Genomic DNA, 26,498 nt, shown 5'->3' with positions numbered 1-26,498 from the left:
CGAGAAGTAAGTGTTAGGGAGCGAGGGGTTTCTTATTCAACTATTATTATTTAAGAACGAGGGTGGCGGCCGCAATGGGGCGGCGCAAGGGAACGGATAGGACACGGGAAGAGGCGATGTTGACGAGAAGACGGCTCACTGCCACGACGGGCGAGCCGGCTGAGCGTGCAAATCCACTGTCTGCAGGGAGAATCCACTAAACTAAACCCTGTAACTTATTCGCGCCGAATATGGACCAACATGCTGCTGTCTCCTTTATTTCCAGCTCGCAAAAAACCCTTTTCTCTCTGAGGACGCCCGGCCATTGTTTGCCGGGATTAAATTTCTCCCCATTGTCACTGCCGTGACGGGTGCGGCCCATTTTTGGACCCTGGACGCTGTTAAGGGGGAAAGGAAAGGAAAATTACAATTTCAAAGGCAGTTTGGTGGGGAGGTTCCCCCCCCGCCCTCCCCCCCCCCCTTGGATTTCTTCCTCCTGTCCTCTTCACCAGCTGACACGATCTGTCCCCTACTGCCTCCCTGCACCATCGCCCCCCCTCCCCGCCCGCTCCCCCACCCAGCGTCCCTCTCTCCACCGCCTCAAAAGAGTGCCCTCGCTGGCCTCCTCTCCCCTCCCTTCACTCGTGCAACCCATTTTTGTTAGCCCCGATCAATACCGGCACGCGCCGTTGCCACGGCAGCCCAATTCACGAGGCCTTTCATTGAATTGGGGGCTTGGCACCCTCTCCCGAGGAGGAGCGCAAACACCACTCCCGAGGGGGGGGGGTCCCAGAGAATTTGGGGGGCTGACCTGTCTGTGCCCGGGCAGGAAAGAGAAAAAAATACCCCCCACTTTGAAATATAGGAATAAGTAAATAGATATCGTTCTACACAAAGCCAGTGCAAATAACAGCGTGTGTTTGTGTTTGTGTGCGGTTTCTGAAATATAGTGAACATCGTGTTTCATAAAACGTTGTAGACTTTTGCCTAAAGTGTCATATGCTTGCACAACATGTAGGAAGATCAGTCGTGGATGTTTTTTTTTCCTTTGCTACTGCGTTGTTATTGTTGAAAGTTACTTTGCCAGGATATAATTTGCGTTCTTTTAGCTTCCCCGGCAAATGCAAGGCACAACTCAAAAGCAAGTTTGCATCAGTTTTCTTTGTTGCCCCCCCAGTGCTCCCAGTTTCACAACAGCAGACATTTAGGACAATTGGGGGGGGGTGGGGGGCAGATTAAATCAATCACGGCAAAAGGGAAATGTCCTTCTGGTTGTCGAACTACAAATCACAGCTCAGGGCTTGAATGCATAATTCCACGATGACACTTTTAAGCCTATTACTAGAGCATAAAGCAATCCCACAATGCAGTGCGCACGGTGACGCCGGCAGTTTGAGTGCCGTAACTCTTCCCTGACGAATGCGGCAACTCTCGTGGCCCCGTGGCGGGCGTGCTTCGCCCTCTTACCGCGAGCACAGTGCCTCGCTCCGCAGCCGTCGGGAGCAATAATGGGGAGTGGTTCGCGTTTGTAAAAGCGGAAGGAGAAATTCATGCTCTTCCGTTTACGATTTCACGCTCAGATGTTCTACCGTGAGATTTGCCTTCTCGCACTGTACCAATTTATGTCTTGCGAAGGAGTTTTGTACTCTCTCAATAGGCATTTACCTGGTCCTAAATAAATGCCATTGATTGATTTTTATTTCCCCAGGTTATAAATATCACTTTCACTCGACACATGTCATCCTAAGTTCAAGATGGTGTGCCTCGTGCGTCAGAATTTCTCCCAAAATCACTTTTTCCAGTAATGATGCTTCAATCTTCTGCCATTCAGCCAAAAAAAAAATATTAAATACATGTCCATGAAGAATTGGGAACTTCTTTTGTTTGGATTGTCACCATCGGTGGTGATCACAAACACGACCACCATACTGTACTTTAGAAAACTAAACCCAAGGAACTCTAGAATGCTAATCAGCAGTAATCAACAAAATGATCATCTATATAAGACCAATTTTTGCCAATAATGATAATGATAAAAAATATAATGGGCTTTACCTATTGTTTTCTTCCACAAGCCTATGTGGTTAATGTAGACTTGATGCCTTGCAATAGGTATCTATTTTGTGTTTGAACATCTTAACACCTCCTGTGCTAAGACCGAAAATGGTAAATCCTATTTTCAAGATACCATTTTTAAAAAAATGTGTAAAATATTCCAATTTAGTAATTCGTGGGTCATTTTCGAATTTGACAATTTTGGACCACGACTCCGGCACACAACGGCCTCTACTCGTTCCGATTGACGTGAGCGATCCTTAACGTCCACCACGAAGCTGACGGCGCCTATTACACAGTCAATGCACCGGCAGTATTCACCGGGGCGGCCTCTCAGAATAGAGCCGAGAATCTTCGCAACAAACGGACTGCCACTGGGCCACGTCAGCACCCATGCAGTTACCCGAAGCGCGCACGACAGACGAGAGCTCATACAGGCACACCTAGAGGATTCCGTTGAACGGACAGGATCTCACCGGCTGTCTGGCCCAGCTCCAACGAGTGTCTGTTTCGACGAAAGGGGCTCGCTTGCCTCGTCCGGTCGGCGCTGCCCCTCGGAACGACGTCGGGCGGCACTGCATTGCACACGAGAGTGGAAAGCACAAGGTGATCACTTCCCGATGTTAACTATCTCACCTGGCATACAGGAGGTCATGGGATCGATCTCAACTCTTGACGCCTTTATATTTGGAGTTTGCATGTTCTCCCCATGGTTGCGTGGATTTTTCTCCGGGACCTCGGGTTTTTCCCTCCACATTTAGAATTAACATGCGTTTAAATTATTTGGCTGCTGTAAATTTCCCCACGATTAGCCACTTTGTTAAGCTGTCATTTGTAATAGTCAGGTCGCTTCTGAAAAATAGCTATACAGCTCAGTGGGCCTTACCTGGTAAAATTAAAAAAAAAATTTTTTTATAGTTTATAGTACAAGTCCTCTTATGGATCACCCTACTATCCACGAATCCTGTTGCCCATGGTAATCCACGATATCCAAACGCCTCCTGTGAAGAGATGCTGCACGTGGCTGGGCCTTCGATGCTGCAGGCGAGTTTCTGCCCTGCGGTGCCGGGATCTGCGTGCTTCCTAAACGGCGACATCCGGTGCTGCTCCATCACATCCAGCGCAGACATTGGGGATGCTGGTCCTTTGGAGGCCCTATGCAGAAGTTGTACTTGAGGGGCGGAGGGGGGGTCTTCCTTTCCAATTATGAACGCCTCGTGAGATGACAGGAGAGATAAAGACACGAGATATACAGTGAGGGAAAAAGTATTTGATCCCCTGCTGATTTTGTACGTTTGCCCACTGACAAAGAAATTATCAGTCTATAATTTTAATGGTAGGTTTATTTGAACAGTGAGAGACAGAATAACAACAAAAAATCCAGAAAAACGCATGTCAAAAATGTTATAAATTGATTTGCATTTAAATGAGGGAAATAAGTATTTGACCCCTCTGCAAAACATGACTTAGTACTTGGTGGCAAAACCCTTGTTGGCAATCACAGAGGTCAGACGTTTCTTGCAGTTGGCCACCAGGTTTGCACACATCTCAGGAGGGATTTTGTCCCACTCCTCTTTGCAGATCTTCTCCAAGTCATTAAGGTTTCGAGGCTGACGTTTGGCAACTCGAACCTTCGGCTCCATTCACAGATTTTCGATGGGATTAAGGTCTGGAGACTGGCGAGGCCACTCCAGGACCTTAATGTGCTTCTTCTTGAGCCACTCCTTTGTTGCCTTGGCCGTGTGTTTTGGGTCATTGTCATGCTGGAATACCCATCCACGACTCATTTTCAATGCCCTGGCTGAGGGAAGGAGGTTCTCACCCAAGATTTGATGGTACATGGCCCCGTCCATCGTCCCTTTGATGCGGTGAAGTTGTCCTGTCCCCTTAGCAGAAAAACACCCCCAAAGCATATTGTTTCCACCTCCATGTTTGACGGTGGGGATGGTGTTCTTGGAGTCATAGGCAACATTCCTCCTCCTCCAAACACGGCGAGTTGAGTTGATGCCAAAGAGCTCCATTTTGGTCTCATCTGACCACAACACTTTTACCCAGTTGTCCTCTGAATCATTCAGATGTTCACTGGCAAACTTCAGAGGGCATGTATATGTGCTTTCTTGAGCAGGGGGACCTTGCGGGCGCTGCAGGATTTCAGTCCTTCACGGCGTAGTGTGTTACCAATTGATTTCTTGGTGACTATGGTCCCAGCTGCCTTGAGATCATTGACAAGATCTTCTCGTGTAGTTCTGGGCTGATTCCTCACCGTTCTCATGATCATTGCAACTCCACGAGGTGAGATCTTACATGGAGCTCCAGGCCGAGGGAGATGGACAGTTCTTTTGTGTTTCTTCCATTTGCGAATAATCGCACCAACTGTTGTCACCTTCTCACCAAGCTTTTTGGCAATGGTTTTGTAGCCCATTCCAGCCTTGTGTAGGTCTACAATCGTGTCCCTGACATCCTTGGAGAGCTCTTTGGTCTTGGCCATGGTGGAGAGTTTACAATCTGATTGATTGATTGCTTCTGTGGACAGGTGTCTTTTATACAGGTAACAAGCTGAGATTAGGAGCACTCCCTTTAAGAGTGTGCTCCTAATCTCAGCTCGTTACCTGTATAAAAGACACCTGGGAGCCAGAAACCTTTCTAATTGAGAGGGGGTCAAATACTTATTTCCCTCATTAAAATGCAAATCAATTTATAACATTTTTGACATGCGTTTTTCTGGATTTTTTTGTTTTTATTCTGTCTCTCACTGTTCAAATAAACCTTCCATTAAAATTATAGACCGATCATTTCTTTGTCAGTGGGCAAACGTACAAAATCAGCAGGGGATCAAATACTTTGTTCCCTCACTGTAGGTGCAGCGCAGTGAGAGAGGAGCAATAAAGATGAGATGGAGATCGTGACACGAGAGATGCAGGCAAAAGACGGCGATGCAAATAAATGATTGGCGGACAGATGGTTCAGTCATATTTTTTTCATGAATCCGAGGTCCTTGAGCTTCTTGGGGACCTTTGCTGTTTGCTTGCTTTGCTCTTGCCTCGTACCATCCACCAATCACACATGTTACACGCATGACGTGACGGATGACACGCAAACATCATCAGAGTAATTTACACTCCTGTCAACCGCTGACGGATGAAGGTCTCGCTGCTCTCTATCGATCATGTGGGGTCATCTGGCCATACTTCACCACGCTGGTCAGTGCGAGCAGGTCCAGAACCACTTAAAATAGCGCTTGCCACTGATGTTGGCCATGGCACGGAGTCAAACTGAAGATGCAAGGTTCATGATGCAGCGCCCTGACCGCTTACACCCCACAAACACTGGCAGTTTTAAATTCTGTGAAGGAAATGAATGCAGATAAAGCTGGCATCAACCTGGGCACTGTAACCCCGGGGTGACACATGTCTTGTGTTAACTGCCCATGAGCACAAGGAGAACATTAAAAACTCACGTTGATCCACACACATACCACACCAGGCAAATAGCTAATATAAAAAGCCTATATAAATAAAGGTATTGGAACAGGGATGAGCTCTGCCTCTTACATGTTACTCGGATATAGGGATCTTCATTGCCTATTCTCCCCGACGTCTCTGTCTTGCCTGTTGTAAATTTTGTAAATTAGTAATTTAACAGTGTGAGGTTATTTTTATGCAAGCGGAGTAATTACATTTATAAAGCAGGGATGTATCTCAATTTGGGAATTGCTACCTTCACGTGAAATCCTGCTCTCATGCACGCTCTGAAATTTTGCAAGTGCACACTCTTGTAAATGCAAGTCGTACTATAATGGGGGGGGGGGGGGGGGGTGATAATGGAGCACTGTTAGCACACTGTGCTATGAACCCGGTTTCTGAGTTCAATCCCTTGCCGTGGGAAGCGTAAGTGATGATTGATATCCGAACTGTGATTCATAATTCGTTTATGTTGTTTTAGAACGTGTAAGTATAATACCAATTTTTTTTAATATAATCCTGACAAGAGGGTTATAGTAAAAACAAAATTTGTATTATACATATACGACCCAACCTAATAGAAATATTTATGGATCAGTATATTCATGGTGAAATCCGACGTAACAATTAGATATATAAACGGGGCATGCACCCACTGCCCCCGTCATTCACAAACCCACAGTGGCTGGTGCGGTGAAGTATGGTTAAACAACATCCAAGATCGAGAAGACGTTGGAATGCCTTAATCCAGCAGGAGACCGACAAAGGGCCGCAAATCACTCTGCTATTTACTTATCTCAACCAACTCGTGAAGTTCCTCAGGAACTGGTGGTTTTTCTGTAACGCTTAAGGCCGAGAGCTTGCTGCACACACGGTGCACGTTTTGTGTGTGCCGCTGAACTTTTCCACACAATGCAAAAAAAAGTCATATCTTATGATACCCACAAATGGTTTTCATATTATGGGACTTGTTAAATTGACAAAACACAAGTACTTGAAACAACAACAACAAAACGTAAACGGCAAACTGCAAACATGACGAGTTAAGGCTGTGTGGCTATCCATAGATTGGGTACTTTTGTAGGACTGGAAATATATACTGTACGTTTATTTTATCACTGAATATTACCATAGCAGCAACAACAACAATTTATATTCACAACTGCCACAAAACACAAGTCACGTCTCAGAGCGCAGGAAAAATTAAATACACTCAGACGTGACATCTCACAACTGTTAGAAATTGGCGAAATATTCTGCACTGTAAAATATATGTTTTTTTAATCAAAATTAACCATTTAATGAAGCGAAGCGGAGTATTTGGCTGAGCGAGCAGTCTCCATGCGTCTTCATCGAACATAGAGCTCACAAACCAGTGCACATGTTGTGTATCGCCATGGATGTGTTATGTATTTAGCAGCTGTCTAGTACATGTTCAAATACTCGATATTGATTAAAAAAATTACACTTTTGAAAGTTAAATGCTAACGTTAAAAATGCTCTACCGTATTGGCCTAATCTGAACAAATAATTTAATTAATTAATGAAAACTGCATCTACATTTTGATTTAAAGCTTTTGTGACTGCAGTAATTCATAGATGGACTCGTCCTTCTAAATAAACTGCCAAATCGCTGCGCGTGGCGCAGACGTTTTTTATAAATAAATACGTCGTTTAAAAATAAATTAATTAATGCAAACCGACACACCTGATGACGACCGTTTGTGTTATGGTCGAAACGTCGTGAGAATTTTTATTGTTTTATATATATTTTATTATTTTATTGTTTCCCTTCAACGTGACTTTACCGAAAGAGCTAAGAATATGAAAACTGCATCTGTCAAATTGTTTTACAGCTCGGGCCTGTATCGTAAGTTATGTTTGCAACTTCATAACGTATCCATACCCATGGCAAATATTCCAAGACAATTCCTGGTGTCCTTGCATTTTCAGGCAGAACCTCTGTTCTGCCTATAATTTATAAAAAAAATATATGATTTTGAAGGTGATAAATACACGTGGAATCGTTTGGAAAACCACCATGGCAACAAGCTGCTTTCAAGCCAGAAGTAATTTTTCCCTTTATGCCGAAATGAATTTCACCTGGCAGATTAATACGAGTGAATATTTTATGCAGCCATTTGAACGGGCGATGGACACTTTTGTGTTTGGTTTGCATCTTCACAAAATGCAATGCTAACTTTTTGAAAAATTTGCAGCCAACATGGGTGGGTATATTAGCAGATGGCATTAATCCAAGAACTGGTTTGTTTCAGTAAACCCACAGCATTGTTTTTTTACTTGTGGTTACAAAAACCATTTGAAATCACATTTACATTGTACCCCTCAAAACGAATGATTCACGGGGCGCACATTGGCCAACCAGAGTGGGAGCAGCCAACAGGAGGCACTATTAGTACTCGCAGCCACACCTCACATCGTTTTTTGAGAATGGAGCAAGTGCATCAACACAGCTCCCCCACGCCTTAGAATCACTTCAAAGGGTCTTTCGGTAAAGCACTGCACTCTCAAAACGACCACGCGTTAATGAAGAGTGCCGACTGGGCCCAGATGTTCTCATTTATAGCGCGATGAACGTGGCTTTATCAGGAGGAATGATCACGCGTGATATCTTGGCACTTCTCGAACCACGACATAAGGAGAGTGGTGCAGGAGGCAATGTTGGTCACTTCAAAAGGAAGTCAAAAATTGTTAACTCATCCACTTTTTTTTCCCCCCGCTGCCACTCTTTTTCATTCGGCAAAGTTCAAGGCAAGATACACCCAAAAGAATAAAAATCCACCTCTTGCACGGCCCAGGGTCAGTGGACCATGTCCCACCGTCGGCTGAAAGAAACCGTTTGGAAGGATAATAACGGCAGCCCTGCAGGGGTCGCGTCCAACAATGGAATTGAATTTCTCAGCGAGAGACGCCCCAAAAGGAAGAGGCAGTACATTTCCACCAGGCCTCAAAAAAAAAAATAGGGGAGCGCAGGGGAAAAAAAAGAGACAAAAAAAATCAATCCGTACCACGCCGCATTCATTTCCAGTCTCAAGGCAGTGTGAAATGGGCACACTGGGTGGGCGGGCGCGAGAGTGTGCGTCGGTGAGAGCGGTGTGCGCGGCGCATACACACACGCACGCGAGTGCGGGCGGCATGGACGTGTACACCTGCACGCGTACGGGGGGGGCGGGGGCAGCACATTCTCCCAAGTACAAATGCGATAAATGTACGGCACGGGCTTGCTTAAGCAAAAGGGCAAATTATGAATCAACCAGGCGAGCGTAAAAAAAAAATCGCCTTTGTGAATGGGTGCATCTGGAGTATTCTGGCTAGCAGAATGCTTTATTATTGAAATAACAGTAACTGAAAACTCCTAATCTCCTCTTTTACTCATAACGGCGTTTCATCGGCTTAGCAGATTATTATTTTTTCTTGAAATTCGTAAGCCTGTGGAAGTTACCAGTTATAAATGCACAATAGTGGTGTGGGTATTGATATATACACCTGCTGTGCCCAATTAACTGCTGTATACAATGCAATTGACGAGATTTCTAAATGGATTGACGAGATTTCAGAATGTGTACAAGCTTTCTTATTGTATCAGAAGCAGTGGCAACTGCAGCATGATTAGAGCCAATACTTTGAGGTTAAATGCAGAATGGACAGACGATAGTAACACGGTAAACAAAAAATGTTGGTCGCAGGCAGCGGCGGCGGCAATTGAAGAGTTTGTCTGCATGGTGAACGAGCATAAACACGATCGAGTGAACCTGCACACATGGGAACCACGGTGAATGTGTGTTGCGCACGAAAATCCACCACCACCACATTATACGGCATCCACTCCCCGTCAGTGTGCATGCCGCCCCTCTGCTGCCTTGCTTCCCCCTTAACCACCTCCCTTCCACCTTACTCTCACTCGTCCCTCCTCTCTCTCTCTCCCTACATCCTCGACCGTCTTCCATCCGCCATCCCTCTCTCCCTTCTCCCTAAACCATCCCACCTCCCTAACATCTCACCCCCCCCCCACAAACCCTAAACCACCACTCCTCCTTTCCCCACCACCACCACCACGACCGCCACCCCCTGCCCAGCACACCAATCTCCCCCCCCACCGCCACCCACCTTCCCCGCAACCCACACCCGACACGCGCGGGCTCACTCTGACACCACGATTGACTGCCTCGCACTAATTTACTTCACGCCGTGGATTCTGTCTATATCCGCCACGGTCCCCTGGCAACCGCCGGGGCCTGCCAACATTTCCTGGGCAGCGATCGGCCCCCGTGCTCGCTAATCCGCCGACGCTCATTCAGCACGCTCTCCCGTCCCCCAGCCGTGGATTGTGCCGATTTAACAACCGGAGGTGTCACACACCGCTCAAAAGGAAAACCTGGGGAGGATGTGCCGCCCCGTACAGAAAACAATCGCCGTTACACACACTTTGCTCGGCATAACAACCGCCGACTAAAAGCCACGCGGGTCCACGCGACTGCATCATCTGAACACGCGTGGCAGAAACGGTGCACGTGTTTGAACAGAGATAGCGCAGCTTTCCAGGGATTTCAGATTGCTCGGATGAAAGTTGTTGGTTTAAAATGCCTCCCTGGATTTGGAATGCGCAATGTTGAAATTGTGATTTTTTTTTTAGATAGAGGGAATTGAGTTGCTTTATTTAAAAAAAAATCCAATGTAAAATCACCAACACTGCGCATGGAAGTCACGGGTTGTAGCATTGCCGTAATGAATTTTGTGGAAAAGAATGGTCACAATTAATATTTAGTACTCCGATGATCACCGATATTGTTGAGAAAAGTGAAAGACTGACTGATAATGATATTTACCTTTACGTGCCATTTGTTTAGCTGAAGTGTAAAGCCAAGTTAAATAATATTACACATTGTAAAATAAATGAAATCATAGTTAAATTGTACAATGATTATTTTCTGGATAAGTTAAGAGATCGAATAGCATACATTAATTGTGTACATTTATATTATTTATCTTTGGAACTGAAAATGAACTGGTACAAATGAGAATTCTATTTAAAAAGCAAGATATTGTAAGTAAAAAAATAGATATATATTGAAATGTATACCAGAATATTTCTTTAAAATGATAAGACAAAACCATGTAACTTAGCTTTTGACGATTGTATGTAAATTGCAATATCCGTGTAAATACAGAATATATTGTTTAAATCAGATAAAAAAATCGTACCAGGTATGTATTCTCGACACACAAGATAGGCATTTGTATTCCGCACCCTGACACGAAGAAGATTTTTAAAAATTGAGTGCTGCGATCAATACTCCAGCACAGTTCTCGTCTCCAAAATGATTATAGTCAATTATTGATTCAAAGTACCATGCTTTTTGAATTCATTACCTTATTAAAATGACCATAAAACTCCTTTTATGGTTTGAATTATTCAAGCTGCATGAGTTTAATGTCACTTTGTGGATGGTTTAATAATATTATATTTTTTATTTTCTCACATCGCATTTATCATAATTGTATTTTTTTGAAAATTAATAAATATATAACTCCAAGTTGCCGATAGTCACTGCAGAAAAGTTGTGGCGGTCGCATGCAAGAAAGACTTTTTAAATTATTATCTTTTATATTTTTTCACATTTTTATTAACAATTCCCGTCCTTGGTGAACGCAGGCTGGATGAGCTCACCTGCGGTCACATGGCCTAGCGGCAGCAAGATCGTCGCTTGCTGTAGAATGTTTTTGAGGTTCAATCAGCGGCCGCCCTGGTTAATACTGCGCGTGTATATGAACTGCTAAATACGTCCCGTCTGACTCCAAGTGGACGCTAAAAGATCCCTTGATGCCACTTGAAAAGAGTCGGCATCGTGGTCCAAATTTGAGAAAATTTGAAAAATTACCTGCAAATTACTCAATTGGGATTACACTGAGCTGTGACACCACTGCCGACTACGTCTGCACAAATTAGCACCTTCCGTCGTGATAGCCTCGTGCTATAAGAATGGCGCGAATACCAAAAGTGATAAATCATTATTATCAATTACAAATGACAGCAGCAGCATTCATCAATTGTCGAGATTCGCGGGTGATAGGATGACAATAGGCCATGGGATAGCTGCAAGCGACCCTCTGACCTATGGAAAACGGTTTATATCTTTCGTTCTTTTAAAAAACCAGTTATATACCCTGTTGTGCACACTTGCGAATGATACAGCGATAACTGTTGACCATCAACAGCGTATCATGAACTGGTTTTGTGTAAAAATGGTGCGACGTGTTTCCGCAGTGGTAGAGTGGCATTGAGTACGAATCTGGCAACCGGAGGCCGATTCTCAGCCACGGCTAACATCAGTTGTAAATAAACATCGAAATCAATCCTGCTCTCCTCTCCCTTCTCTACCTCACCAGCCCACACTGAAGTATGGTCAAACAACTCCCCTGAATGACACAATGTCGGGAGGTCTTTATCCAGCAGTAGATTGACAAAGGGGGCTGTGAATTATTAAGTACGCAAACACGGAATGTGGAATTATCGTGAAGAGTTCCTACAGTTATGTGGCAAGCACGAGGGGGATTCAGCCGGACACTTATGGATCGGGTTCTATTTTAAATGCAGCGTTAAAATTACACAGTGGCATGAAGGACACGGTCGCCGGGGACAACTCCATGAAGCAGTCACATGGGCATGACACTTTGCCTCGTGGGAATTTAATTTCCAAGCTGGTGGCAGCAGCATGGACTGCACCAATAAAGATGTGAGCGCTTATTCAATCTTTGGTTGCAAAGGCACACACCACACAGAGATATACACTACTCTGCGGAGTGCATGTAAGGCTGTCCGTTGGGAGGTGTGTCCCTCCACGGCGCAGCTGCTGTGCAAACGTGGGGGGGGGGGGGAAACGCACGGGCCAAGGACGATGAAGTCCACATCGGTGGTACAAAACCTGAGCTGGCACCACCAAAGCAAAATCATACGTGACCATCGCAGCAGTCGTTGCTCGTGGACTAAGTGTACATATGTATCTTGAACTTCTTTCACACCATACGTAGCCAACCAGTGTGCCTATCCAAGATGAAGACCTCGTATTAATAATGTGCAAATCTCAATGATACATTCAGTACTTGCTCTTGCATTGCCATTATTTTTATTATTATTTAATGCACTGTGGTGGGATGTAGACGTCATCTCCGTCGCCTGGTAGCAGGAGTGCGTGAGTTCGATCCCAGACCCTCACGATGCCTGTTGTATATTTGGAGTCCGGGTGTTCTCTCTCCCCGTGGTAGTCACGCGCATTTTTCTCCGTGTGCGAACGGGTTTTGCCCTCTACATTTAGAATCATGCATTTACTGTATATTAATTTCCTCTTGCTATAAATATCCACGTGATATGAGCCTATTCTATGAAAAATAGCGAATGCTCAGTGGGCATTACCTGGTAAAATAAAATATATTTTTTAGTGTGGATATAAACACAGCATAATATGCACTTTCACCACACACTGATGTGTCATGGTTTGTATTAATTTTAAGATGTTTATAAAAACGTTGAGTTTACCATTTTACTTGTTTTGCATTATATGACACTATGAATTTACATTGGATATGAACACATTTTTGTGAAAAGATATGCACTAAAATACCCAATGACCTAATTACACTACTTTTCACAGATGATAACGTGTCAATGTTTTGCCATGGTAAGGTAATTCAGCAGCCATCTACGAATTTCACTCCTCCAATACTCCAAGTTGACCAAGTGTTACTCGTCTGCTTAAGAGGCTGTTCATTTCCTGAACACCAATGAAGCTAGCCACTTAAGTCAGAGATAAGCAATTAATACATTACCACACGCCACAAAATAAACTCTGGTTATTTTGGCTCGCTCATCAATGTTGATCGAGTGATCTAATGAGTGCATGCAACTGCGCTGTATTTGTGTAGCACTGATATGGGCCATGCATTATAAAAAAAAAACACTTGGGGAAGAAAAAAGCTGCGCCGTATATTCACGGACATTGTTCCTTGAGAACAAAAGGCAGAACATCGCATCGAAAGAATACGGACAACCGAATGAAATGCACCGCACATCCAGAACAGTGCCGATTTACCTGCGGAGAATTTTCCCTTCTGTACATGCTCTCCATGTAGCCTGGTTTTCTCCCACAATGTATAATACCGAAAAAGAAATTGGCTGAAGATCCCAGCGGAGGACCTCAGTTAATGCAGAAAGTTGACTCTCTCAGAAAAAAAAACTAAGGACTCATTTGACGTTAGCTCGCTTATGATAACCCTGTAAGCACTCAACAAACAGCAAAAGTACATACGCAGTGGTCAAGTGGATAATATGACTAACAGCTAACATGTATCTTCATAAAGGGCGCATTTTGATTGTGCTGTTGAAAATGGTCGTGGATTAATATCGCACTAACAAAGGGTAACTAACACAAAAAAACTATATTATAATATTGCGTTCAAACACTGTACGAGGAATTGCTTTCAAGTCATAGACACAGGCTGCTGGATAGCCGTCTGGTCATTGCGTTTGACACGGAGAGCCATTTTGTGCAGTCAATGGTGGAATCCTCTCAACGGCGCTCCCAGTTGCCGGTGTTGGATTGCTAACGCACGCCATCTGCTGCAGACTCCATCTCGAAAATGCTGTCACATCACTTTCCACGGTTGGACAAAGCGTGGCAGCGTCATAACCAAATCTAAATGAACCGTAACTTACGTGTAACAAAGGCTGAATCCGTTTGTGTGTAGGTTTTGTTTTCAGGTTTTCCTCTGTAAAATAAATGGGTTAGCACATATTTCGTTTTATTTGTATATATTTTTAAGTGATTTGTTTACCTTTCCTAAACTTTGCACCCTGATCGTGTTTTTGTACTGTTTGTTGTTGTAACGTTCTGACCCATCCCTACTGGACGTCTGTGACAAAGAGCTTTACAGCTCATCGGATTCCTCCAGCAGTATAAATACAGATTCTGATCAAGTTAAAGGTGAAGCCAGGCAATGTTTTGTTCGTGCCATCGCTTGTGGACGGACCGTCAATGGAGGGAGCCCTAGAGAGCCCCTCTGGTAAAAAGACAAAAATAAAAATTGGTTTTCTGTATCGACACAAGCACTGCTTCCCCTCTATGTTCCGTTTGGAATTGATAAAAGCTACCATACTGCCTCTACTTGATTACTGTGATATCGTGTATAAATCAGCCCCAAGTACTGTACTGTTCGACGGCTTGTACACCAGATCTTATTTATTCACGATGTACTTACAAAAAAATCCGCAGACTACCTGCTGGATCTCCTCTCTGTTTCAAAGAACAAATTTGACCTCAGGTCTTCGCTCATCTACCAGCTTCCCATTCCCTATTGCCGTACAAAAACCGGAGGAAGGGCCTTTGCTATTGATGCCCCCAGGGTCTGGAATGCTATTGCCAATAAACTGCAACTTGAATCACAACCTATGAGATCTTCACTCAAAACTGCTCTAGAGGAGTTGTACACCCCTAGCTGCCACTGCTATTCAGTGGCCTAAAATAAAATAAAATGTTTCGCTCCGGATGACCGCTGCAAAGTATTATCAGTATTTTGATTTAGTCTGCTGATCTTAAAGGTGCATTGAAAAATGTGATACTCCGACTGATGCTCCTGTTGTTTGTGGAGTGACTCATGCAGCCAGCTGTGGCTCTAGGGTTTGGTGTTACATGTTATTTATGTAGTTTATTGTAAAAAATTCGGTCACAGTTCCTATGATCACTGTTACATTGCATTTATGACTTTATTTTGGTGATTTCTAAAAGTTTTTTGGTTTGGCCATGTTTTTGTTTATTGTAGTACGAAGTTAGACTGATGGCCTTAATCTAAGTTTATTGTTGTTGTTTGACTTGCATCCCACTGGGATTTTTGCACACAGCGTTGGTGTACGGTGCTTTTTTTTTCAGGAATAGTTTGGTGGTTTTTCCTGGATTTTTTGTTTGCACATGCACAAAGTCACTTTAAGATGTTTTCTTGTTCATGTTTTTGTTTTTTTGTTTGTTGCGGTTGCACCCGATTCAAGAGCCGAATGGCTCACAGGGCTATACCAAATAAATTAAACTATGAACTATGAAACTGGAGGGTATTGTGGCCTACTCTTCGAGACTGGGCAGACATCTTGGCAGAGGTGGGAGTACCCACACTTGACCCCACCACACACGACCTTCCGATCGACTTGACTGCGGCGATACCCATTTCTACTGCTGGGGGGACAGCGGCGTTGAGCAAAGATATTTTCGCCATCTTTTAAACTTCCGCGCCGGGAGATTGAACCGGCGACCTCGCCTAGTCAAGAAAATTTACATTCATTTATTCACAACACGAAAATAACATCGCTTAAAAAGTGTTCGATTCCATCCGCATTATAAAAGTAAAAATAATTCAGGGCCTGGCCAAACAATATATGATTGCATTCAGTTCGCATCATTTTTTCATACCTTATTCACTTATTGTCACAGCAAAAATAACCCCACTCTGTTATCAACAGATGTTAATCATAACTGATGTGCGAAGCCAGATGGCTGAGTAAGCTGGTGCCTCTAAGTTGACACTGAGAAAGAAAAATTCAAGTTAATCAACGTTGCGGCCTGGATTCCACTCTTCACCACTAGGGTCATGAGACCATTGGTGCTTTGGAAACAGGCCAATGCATCTCACTTAAGGGGCACAGATAAAAATTCAAAATGTGAAAAATTGTGAGAGGTTCAATTACATATTCCTTGCATGCATGTTTGAAGTATTGCGTTACAATTAATACGAACAAAGGCGTTGTAAGATATTGCCCATGCATGCATTTATTAATTATTATATAAAATGTATAACTTATACTTTGGATGAATGCACATCGAGGATGGAACCTCTAATTTGCTGTCTAAGACACGATGAGACATCATGATGCTAAAAGACAGCATAATCTTTGCACTGTGCCAAAGGAATTGATTCATCCTTAAAAAATAGAGAATTATCTTTCAAGAAAACAATGCCATGCAAAAAGGAGGTAAGTGTCTAATGTCGAGACCACTTGAACACAAGGCATGCTATAAAAGGCTACCACTTTCACTCGCACATCTCTGCAGTATTATTAAAATTGTGGTATGGGAAATCTTACACAAATATGATATCTTATAAAATATTATTTCTCAAGTATGTTGGTTGTGTATTAAATGTGTTTTGTGGTAGCTGCAGTAAAATATCACTAATCATGCCGTGGTATTTTAGGAGTTATGTATAAATAAACAAACTAATTGTTTTGGCTCGTAAGAAATAATGCATTTAAAATAAGTGTCTAAATACAGGCAGCAAATTCTGATGTGTGATATTGGTTCAATCAATAGAAAGTGTATCTCTTTTATCATCACAGATTCCTTTATCAAAATCTGACTACGTGTGAGATTGTCTCAGAGGTGGCATCATGGCTGTAGCAGGTAGAGGCGATGTGAAACATTGGCTACATTTATATGACAACTGCTCGGTGCGCTAAGGTAGAGCTGGAAAGTGTGAGAATGAGCTAAACCAATGTGACAATTGAGTATGTGAGATTTTGTGGGTAGCATTGTTTTATTCCAAATGTAATACACCCATCTGCTGGGCAAAGAGAAGTCTGTAGAGGCAGTACAGAAAGTATATTTCTGATACATCTGTCTGGAGCTTGAATGTCTGCTGTCTGTCCATGATTTGGGTTAAATATTCTACTCCATGTAGGGTTTCGCTCCTGTTAGAAATCGCACTTGAATTCATTTTTTCGGTAATATTACTTCTCCTCTTTTACTCGAGTGTTCCAAAAGTCATTAGCATTTTTTGTCGTAAAATGTACACACACATTTGCATTACCCAGTGTCTGCCTCAAATAAGAAGGATGCGAATTCAAAACCTCGGTCCTTTTACCACTCTGCGGCCAATGCAACGATCACCACGCCATGGCGAGAAGTCACGAGTGGCTGTTCTGTAGAGATAGACTAGCCCCCCTCAATAGGCATGTGGAATTTTCACCAATGGCTCAGAACATTCAGCAGATTGAAGCTTCACCCAATGACGGTTGGGGGGGGGGCAGCGAACTATTTCGAATCCACATCGTTCATGCATTGAAATACGCGGATATATTCCCCGGGCTATTTTCACAAGTCGCATCGTACGCAGCGGATTCCTTCTGCCATCAAATACAAGTTCCGAAGGAGTGCTGAGCGGACGACAGGAGAGGCGGAGGGCGATGGAGGCATGTGCAGGGGGCGCCAAGGGAATTGCCCGCGAGGAGCGTGGGCGCCGTGCATCCGCGTCGCCGCGCTGCTCATTGCACGTCGCCAGCAATAACCACGTGACCGGCTTCAAGCGTGGGTGCGGTGGCCACGAGTTCTGCCACGCCAGCGTCAACACGGGCACGAGACCAAGCCCAACTCTCCACCATTGCCTCGATTTCCGGCCGCTGCCTCCGGACGCGGTAGAGAATTCATCATGCATTCTTAAGTCATTTCCATGTTGATTATGCATGTTCAGTGCACTAGGTGGCAGGCCTTGCGTGGATGCGGTCATATTTATTCACTGCTCTACACAAGTGACTTTTGCTGCAGCGTAAACACGCGGCCGAAGGTGGCGGGGCAGACGTACCGGGCAGGTTTAGAGAGGCCATAGAGGGTTTTAGGGGGACAATTGTGGGCAAAAAAAAGCAGTGGTGGTGGAGATACCAATCAGAGATGAGAGAATGGAAGAGAGGGAGTGATGCTGGTGGGGAGAGAGGGAGGGAGGGTGGGGATGATGATGAGTGGGATGAGGCAAAGGGGAGTGGTGTGGGTGATAATAGAGAGAGGGGGAGGGAAATATATTTGGGGTAGGTGAGATGGGTAGACTCATAAATCGGAGGCCATATAAAATTAGTGATATCTGACCGCAATATTACAATGCATGAGATGTGGTCATTTTTAGAACCTTCATAATTCCAGATTTGCATTGTTAGAAACCTTAAATTACAGCCAAATGAAGATACGATAAACAACTGCATTTTTTAAAGTCAAGTTTGTGCCCATTTCACGTACTACGCTAGTTTCTAAAGCCTCGGGAATGTTTTGGTTTTAGACTCATCTTGGCATAGCCTAGTTGTAAGGAATGATATACAATCAACAATATATTGGTCCATGAGATGATTGATGGACGTGGAGTGGATCACTCTTTGCACATGTCTGAACAAGCAGTGTGCAGAGCAGGGTGCGAGGCCTTTAGAATCGACCCCAGAAGTGGCTGCGCAATGTCGTCATCTACCTCGGCACTCCCTGCAATGCCCTTGCTGCTCAAGGGGCTTCAGAAGTCTCTATCTTGCCTCATGACAGGATCGCCACAACACAATCAATCCATAGCTGGTGAAGACATCCAAAAACCCAAATTATTATGAAACACATCGATAACCTTAAACACGAATACGTAAGCCAGTTTGCAAATAAGATTACTGTGCTCTAAAACTGTATGAAAACTAGATTTTTGTCTGCCATATATTTTCAAATTTTATATAGATGAGAGGAAGTTCACATCCTTGGGCGATTGCCCCCACCCCAGACCCCCTCCCCTCAAGCCCCCCCCCCACACCCCCAACATCGACATCTCCCCAACCCTGGGCACCCCCACCTCATGCTTGACAACCCCCAGGAGGGTCAGACCCACACGTCTTTCAACATCCAGGTCGGAGCCCTTGACGCTCTGGATGAAGCTCCCAAGGTAAAAGTGAATTTCTCGACAACTTCAACCTCCTCGCCACAAACACCAACAGATCGAAACGCAATATCTAACGAGTCGAAGCATCTCTGGATCTTTACCTTGGTCCAGGAGACCTGCAATCCCAAAGGCTTGGCCTCCGATTCAAACGCCTCTAGGTCCTCCTTCAGGGTATCCGGCAACTCCACAAAATTCACAGCATCATTGGCAAAGTCCAGGTCTGTAACCCTTGACTGTCCAAACGATGCGGCACGATGGTCTGATGTCTGCCCCAACACCCAGGAAATTTTACCCAACACTCAGGTGTTGGGGCAGGTATCCTGAGTGAACCACAGCCACAGCCCTGCCTCACACTGGCATTCACCGGAAGTCAGAGGTGCCCCACCCCCCATGTAACAGCACCCAGGGACTCTTGAGTACAGGGTGGCGATCAGACCAATAATGCCCTCCAGTATTCCACAGAGTCGCAGCACAACCCACGGGGCCTCCCGGTGCACTAAGTCGAAGGCCTTATTCAGGTTTATGAAGGCCGCGGGGATCACCTGCCTGTACTCCCTGCAACGCTCGACCAAGACCCTAAGAGCCACGATCCAGTCTGTCGTTGACCTCTTTGGCATGAATTCGGCATGTTCTAGCCTCTGGTGCTATCAAATGGTGGTCGCAGACTCTTGCCAGGAGAATGAGGGCTCGTTACCTTGCCAGGCACCGCGTGCAGTGTCACCCCGCGGTAATCATTGCAGTTTGTTCTGTCTCCATTCCCCTTCCAGATTGGGACATGGGGCCATCCATTTAGTACGTACGCAAAAATCTGTCAAAACTTGACCCCTCCCCCCTTCCCTGTACGCACGCGGACTTTTTACACCCCAGCCTCCACCTGCGTACGTACGCTTGACGCACTCCCCCCCCCCCCCCCCGAATCCTATACAATGGCCGATATTTAATCCACGCAGAAACGATCAAGGATGAATAATATTAACGTGTTTAAGCAAACAGATAGTCCACCCCCGGACTATCTAACTCATTTGAAGGCTAATGTAAACAAATTGTTATCGAGGCTTCACCCCCCCATGTTTCCTATGCGTACATTGTCAGTATATCCCCCCCCATACGCAAGCGTACCCATTTAGGTTCACCCCCCCTCCCCCCTCCATGCGTACGTACTCAATAGATGGCCCCCAAGACGTCTGGGGGAACAGAGCCCGATCACCACACTGCAACAATCACCGCGTGGGGCCCTCTTAGCAAATCGTCCCCGCCGGCGTTCAGCAGTTCAGCTGTGATACCGCCCCCCCCACCCCCCCTTCAGCCTTCCCACTGCTGTTCGAACCTCGTCCAGCGATGCAGGTCAGGCCGTTCGAACCAAGAACCAGCAATTCTCAGCCTCCTGGATGTTGCAAAGTCCAAATGCAAGGGTCCTTTGCTATTCTCGGTCCCTGGCCCAAGTGGACCATTACACATCTCATGGGCAGTCCTCTGGGTACCAGTTTCACGTTTAAGTCTCCGAGGACAACCAGGCCACCACGAGCGGGACACGTGCCCTCCTCTGAGTTGGAGCAGAGCATGAAAGGTTTCCTTGTCCTCAAGATCACTCACCTCCGTCGGAGCGTAGACAGCGAGAAGGAAGAGAAAAACAAAAGGGTGCCACGACCTCATCGTCATCGTCCACTCACAGACCGCAGTGACCCCCGCCACCAAGTCAACCTGTACATCCTCGAGAGCAATGGCCACCCCTTCACCGGGGGTTGATTCCCCCCCCCCCCCCCCCCGGGCAGCCCGAGCAGCAGTCGATGGAACCACCACGACTAACCTGGCCCTCTCATCATCCACTGGAGTTCGGACGTTCCAGGGCCTAACCTTACAGCTCGCCGGAACGACACCTCAGCATCCCTCCTCCGGTGCCCTTTGACAACTGGAACGGCCGGGCGAGGGTGGCAGGAGGAACCCACCAACACCCGCTCGCTGGCCACTGGTCCTGCAGATCCTCATTCGGGCATCAGTGGAGGGGCCTTCTTTCACATGGATCGGTCGCAACACACACCACGGATGGTGGCATTATGTTGTGTTTAAGATATCACGTGAACACGCAACAGGTGGGCCACGAGAGGGCTACCCATCTAGAATATGTGGGGAATTATTTATCCGAATCACTCAGCTACATATTGCCTTTAAAACGAAAAAATCTACTGATGTTTGAGACTCCGGTGGAAAAAAAATGCTTTTACACCCACCCAGAGCAGTATGGAACGAGGCTCGTGCACAACACGAATTATAGAAAGCACTTTATCATATTGCGGAGCAAAGCAGACGGATCAGCTTGAGTGCACTCGGGCTGACCTCTAGTGACAACACAGCACACTGCACACGTCACGCCTGAATAACAAAACCACACCGCGCCGCGCAAACCACTCACACGACAACACCGCGGCTATCATTGCAAGGCAGTGGGGAACGTCGCTTAAATCAGCTCCCATCTCCCCCAAACGGTCAGCACGAAACGGGCAAGTGCGTTCGTACGATTACAATACTGCTGATAAATAAACCTGGGCGAAACGGCGCCGAGAAAAACGCAAACACAATCTCCAACAAAATGAGCCGCAGCACAGGCACACACTATACGCAACATATGTTCCGATGTAATACCGCACTCTTATCGATACGCAGCGAATCCCACGCCACGCCGTGGTTATCATTCATATTGGGCTTGCGACATTTTGGCCGCGGGTTTCCCATGGGTATCCGAGTGCACTGGCGAGGATATCCCCACAGTGTGTACATATCACTCTGCACCCGGGCGCTCCTAAATGGGGCTCACGTTTGGCTCGCTTCTGCAACAAAGCATACTGTACACACGGTGGGAAAATCCTAGATCCACGTGCCACGTCCTGCTTAGACTCGTAACATGTGCTTAAAGCCAATCGGGGCATTTGCAAGCGGTTATACACAGCATGACCACATCGTATATAATTACATTGCATGCTAAATCTTGTGAGTGCAGTCCTGTATTATAGCATTCAATATCCTGTATTTCAGCACGTGGTAATACAATGAGATTTGCGGTTTCCTCTGTAAGATAAATATGGTAAACTAGTGACATGGGGATAGTCATCCTATTGTATAATTCACAAGTGCAGTAAATTTCCAATCTGGTGGTTTGCGTTGCCAGAATAGCCAGGTTTTTTCTATTTCTGCTTAACAGGGTCGACCATAACATAATCCCCAAAACATCAGAATAGGACCATAAAAAAATTGGGGATACTGTCAATGGAAGTGAATCCTAAATACAACAAAGGTAAGTTTGATGTATTGGAATAAATTGGCCAGTGTGTGGGTAGCTTACACAGGGCAAATGGAAGTTACGGATTTAGCAGGAGGCAAAGGTAGTGGTGATGGTACAAATTTCAGCAGCTTACTCCTGCTGACAGTACATTTACACTCCGGTAATTCTCGATAATAAATACTGTCTTGGGCTGTGACGGGAATCAAACCAATGACTCCGTGCAAAATGGTCAACGGATGAGTGCACAGGACCATTCGGCACTGCAGCCACCGATAGATTAAAGCCGGCCACCAGCTATTGTACAGTGCTCTAAATGTGCAGAATTGTAAGTCAGAGAGGGACTTACAGAGGGGCAAGTCAAGAACAGAAAGGACATTTTTACTATTTTTCCCTTCTGCATTATCCCGCACACGGTCAATGACCACTTTTTCTCAACGCGCCTTTGCACAGATTTACACAAGCATGCATGGCGCTATGAAAACAATAAACAGATATATATTGGTTAAATGTTGGCTTTTGTGCGATTTTTATTTTGTTCTCCCACCTCTGCAATACCGCAGTGTGGCGGGAGCATTAAGCGACGAGTGATTAGCACGGCCTTCGATAGGCGAGCTCGCCTGTCCGGATATAATGCACGGCCCGGACAGAAAGCTAAAACGAGACCCTCACTCTATATAACGCCAATTGCTGACAGGAAAGTGCCTTTGCCCAGTAGAAACATCAAAGGACACTTCAAGGATATACCGCCCTTCTCCGTGCACACTGCTCCGAGATGTACCGCAGAGGGTACCACCACTGCCATCGCACAGTCCATCTTTTCACCTTTCACCCGCAACTACAGTACACATCAAATAAAATTGTTTCCATCATTGTCGGCTATATTTTACGCGTGTTAGGCATTTTGCCGTACAATTGCGGGCATCGTGAATCTCTTATTTCATGGACAATTTCGCAATGCGGCGAGTATATATATTTTATTTGTACAGTGCGTACAGTTGCTATATAATACAGCTGCAACGTAACAATGTGGATGCCCCCCCCTCCGCCCGGCCGACTCGACAAAGGCAAACACTTTCCATTTTCGGGCATTACACCATAAAATACACCAATTTTCTCAATGGGTTTTTATGATGAATTAGCCCAAACACAGTGGGGCAGTTTGAACAATGGGTGGCCGTGGTGGGCCCCCCCTACCCCTTGCTACAACAGCCTTCTTTCCTTCACACCACCAATCTACTTGGCAGTTTTCATTTCACAGCGCTGACCGCTTATTTAGTGACCGCCCACCCCGCCCGCTTCCACCATCCGTTGCCTGCACCCTCCAACCCCCAACCCCACCCCGCTCCGCCGGGGTCAGTAACAGGCTTTGAATAATAAATAAGATCCTTTGCCCTATGGCCTCAATCTGGCTGGGGTCAGCGGGAGCGTGTGCTGACGAAAGGCATTAGGGTCCCCGAGAGCGATGGCTGCCGCCCAGCCACTGATTGTGCTGAGCAGGCCGCGCCAAATCGCTGGCCCGTTGTTCCACGCAATGCCTTTTGTGATATTTAACTGCTTCTGCCAACTGCGCCGAGGCGAACAAACCCCGCAGCTCGGTCAGCCTGTGTTTAATTCATCCTTAGCCGATCTGCACAATGGCCTGCATATTGATCTCTAGGTTAAGCCTTTCACTATGAATACAACCGTGCAGGATAACATTGGACTACACTAAAAATGCTAGCAGAAACTGAATTGCCACGTGTGCACGTATTTGTGTACGCCTGTATGGTATATATTGGTGCATTCCAGGGCGAGTCAAACATTTTGAACATGACATGAAAGGTATATATTTTCATGCTGAACTCACTATAAATGTAGTGTCCCTTTAGTCTCATGATTCCTGCATAAAAGTGGAGGATTCAAAATAACCCCAATTGATAGCGCATCTCCTAAAGATGTGCTTAAAAGCAATATTTGACATGAAACCGCTGACAAAAAAAACAACAATGTACAGAGCCCTCTATCAATCCACTGCTGGATAGAGGCCTCCCCGGCTCAATGTTATGGTCATGGAGGTTGTTCGACCATACTGATCAGCATTGGTTGATGAAGGGGTGGCCCAGGACTCGCCACCAATGTTAGCCATACCTAGGTTGCCAGGGTTCATACTGCAATGGGCTAAACACTGCACCACTGCTCGGACTTATATGTGTGCAGGAAATTAATGGCTGATTAAAGTACACACGAGTTTGTGGCACCCTATGCACTAAAAGATTATGCATTTGTAAGGCTCTTCTGCAAGGTTTTTATACGATGTGTAAATAGCTTCAGTGTAAATGTATTTGCATGTATAGAGGAACACATCTTATCCATGATCCTGTTATGCACTTCCGATTATCCAAAGGTCGATCCGTGAAAACTCTCATTATTCACAGATCGCCGCTTACCATTATCCTTGACAAATCGTGGATAAGAAGAAGTCATGTGGAAGTGGTCACAAGCAGTTGATAAATTGATCTTATTATTTGCAAGGTCCACGGAAGAGAGCAGTCAGGAGGCAAAGACACGACTCCAATGGGAGGTTATTGGGCATTCAACTTTCAGAGATCAGTTGGTATTAAATTCATCCCATCATCTATGTTTTCCCACGGATAATAGGATGATGGTGGAGCAGAACTTACGGGCACTGCGAGAAGTTCCCTCCCATTGCAAAAATAATCAATGATGATAATGATGCCCAAAATGATGACCATCATTACCATGCTGTTGAAGCTTCTGATGATGACGACGACGACAATGGTGATGTCAACAATGTGATTTATTAATTTATTCAGGAAGGCATCTCTGAGTCTCAGGCTAATTTTCAGCAGGGTCCTACAGTGCGATGGTTGATCAAATCAATGTTACGAGTGCCCTGCACGTGAAAGAAACCCGGAATATCTGGAGACACCCCACGCATGGGAGGCCACAATAAAAACACGACACACATGCGGGTTCACGTACCCACCTGCAGCAACACCACCACCATATTCACATGACCTCTTAGCTCCGCGGATTTAGGAGGTTCACAAATCTTGAGTGATCCCCCCAACCCTCGATCTCCTGCTGCACACACACGTACGCTTGCTCTCCCGCACCCTAGCAGGCTCGCTCAACCTGCCGCACATTCATTGACTCTCCTGCAAAATAGACAAAGATCCCACCACTAGTATAGCCTTCACATGTTTTTAGGCCAAGTGCTGTTAGCGAGCACCTACGAAGGCCGACACGCCACACAAGGGGATGGGTGGCGATGCGTAAACAAGTGGCAAATGTTTACGCATCGCACCTAGAGGAGGCCCAGGACCGGTCCAGATAATCGTCACTGGTGTTGTGCCATGAGCGGGAATCGAACTCGGGTCGCCAGGTTCGGAGTGCAGTGTGCTAACTACCGCTCCCCACTCTCTCCGGCACACGCACACACACACATGCTTGCTCACTATTTCGATGATAGATGAAAAAAATGGAAGATGATATTGATGATAAAGGAGACGGATGATTATAATTATGATCATGATGGATGAAGATGGTGATGGCAATGGATAAGGATGTTGTAAATTTACGGAAATAGACGGTGATGATGATCGATGGTTTGGATTTCATCAGGTTTGCTATGCCACCTTCTCCAGTCAGTGAAAGAGCAAAGCGACGACCGTATATGTTTCTTCGTGCACTGATATTTTGTAATTGGTGGAACACCACTCACTAATTAGAAAAATTGGTGTCATCACTGGTAGCTACCCAGATATGAACCAAGAATCTCACCAGAGCCAGCCCAGTGCCCCAAAAAGCCCACTGAGTCTCATGCATAGTAATGTGTCGAGGAGCCTGGGTCTTTCCCGATGGGGGTATGGTAAACATACCCTCCGACTTATACATTATTTAACATAATTTTGACCATTTAATTCGAGAGGCTGTCCATGGTTTATCATTGCAATGGCTTCCTTACTCCAGATCCATCATATGTAAAATAATGA

The 26,498-nt window shown here is 45.4% G+C and overlaps 1 protein-coding gene across 4 annotated transcripts in view; it reads right to left on the bottom strand.

The window, feature by feature from the left end:
• Positions 1–26,498, bottom strand: part of LOC116942198 (WD repeat-containing protein 7-like) — a 145,232-nt gene that overhangs the window by 5,494 nt on the left and 113,240 nt on the right. For all 4 annotated transcript variants that reach the window (XM_032953871.2, XM_076066791.1, XM_076066792.1 and 1 more), the window contains one exon: positions 2,511–2,609. In XM_032953871.2, coding sequence (XP_032809762.2) covers positions 2,511–2,609 — 99 coding nt within the window. The remainder of the gene's footprint in view (positions 1–2,510; positions 2,610–26,498) is intronic.

Source organism: Petromyzon marinus, chromosome 13 (genome assembly GCF_048934315.1).
Source record: "Petromyzon marinus isolate PM22_M1 ecotype Great Lakes invasive population chromosome 13, UKy_Petmar_22M1.pri1.0, whole genome shotgun sequence".
NCBI classification, from domain to species: domain Eukaryota; kingdom Metazoa; phylum Chordata; class Hyperoartia; order Petromyzontiformes; family Petromyzontidae; genus Petromyzon; species Petromyzon marinus.
This window is presented reverse-complemented; position numbering and strand designations above follow the sequence as displayed.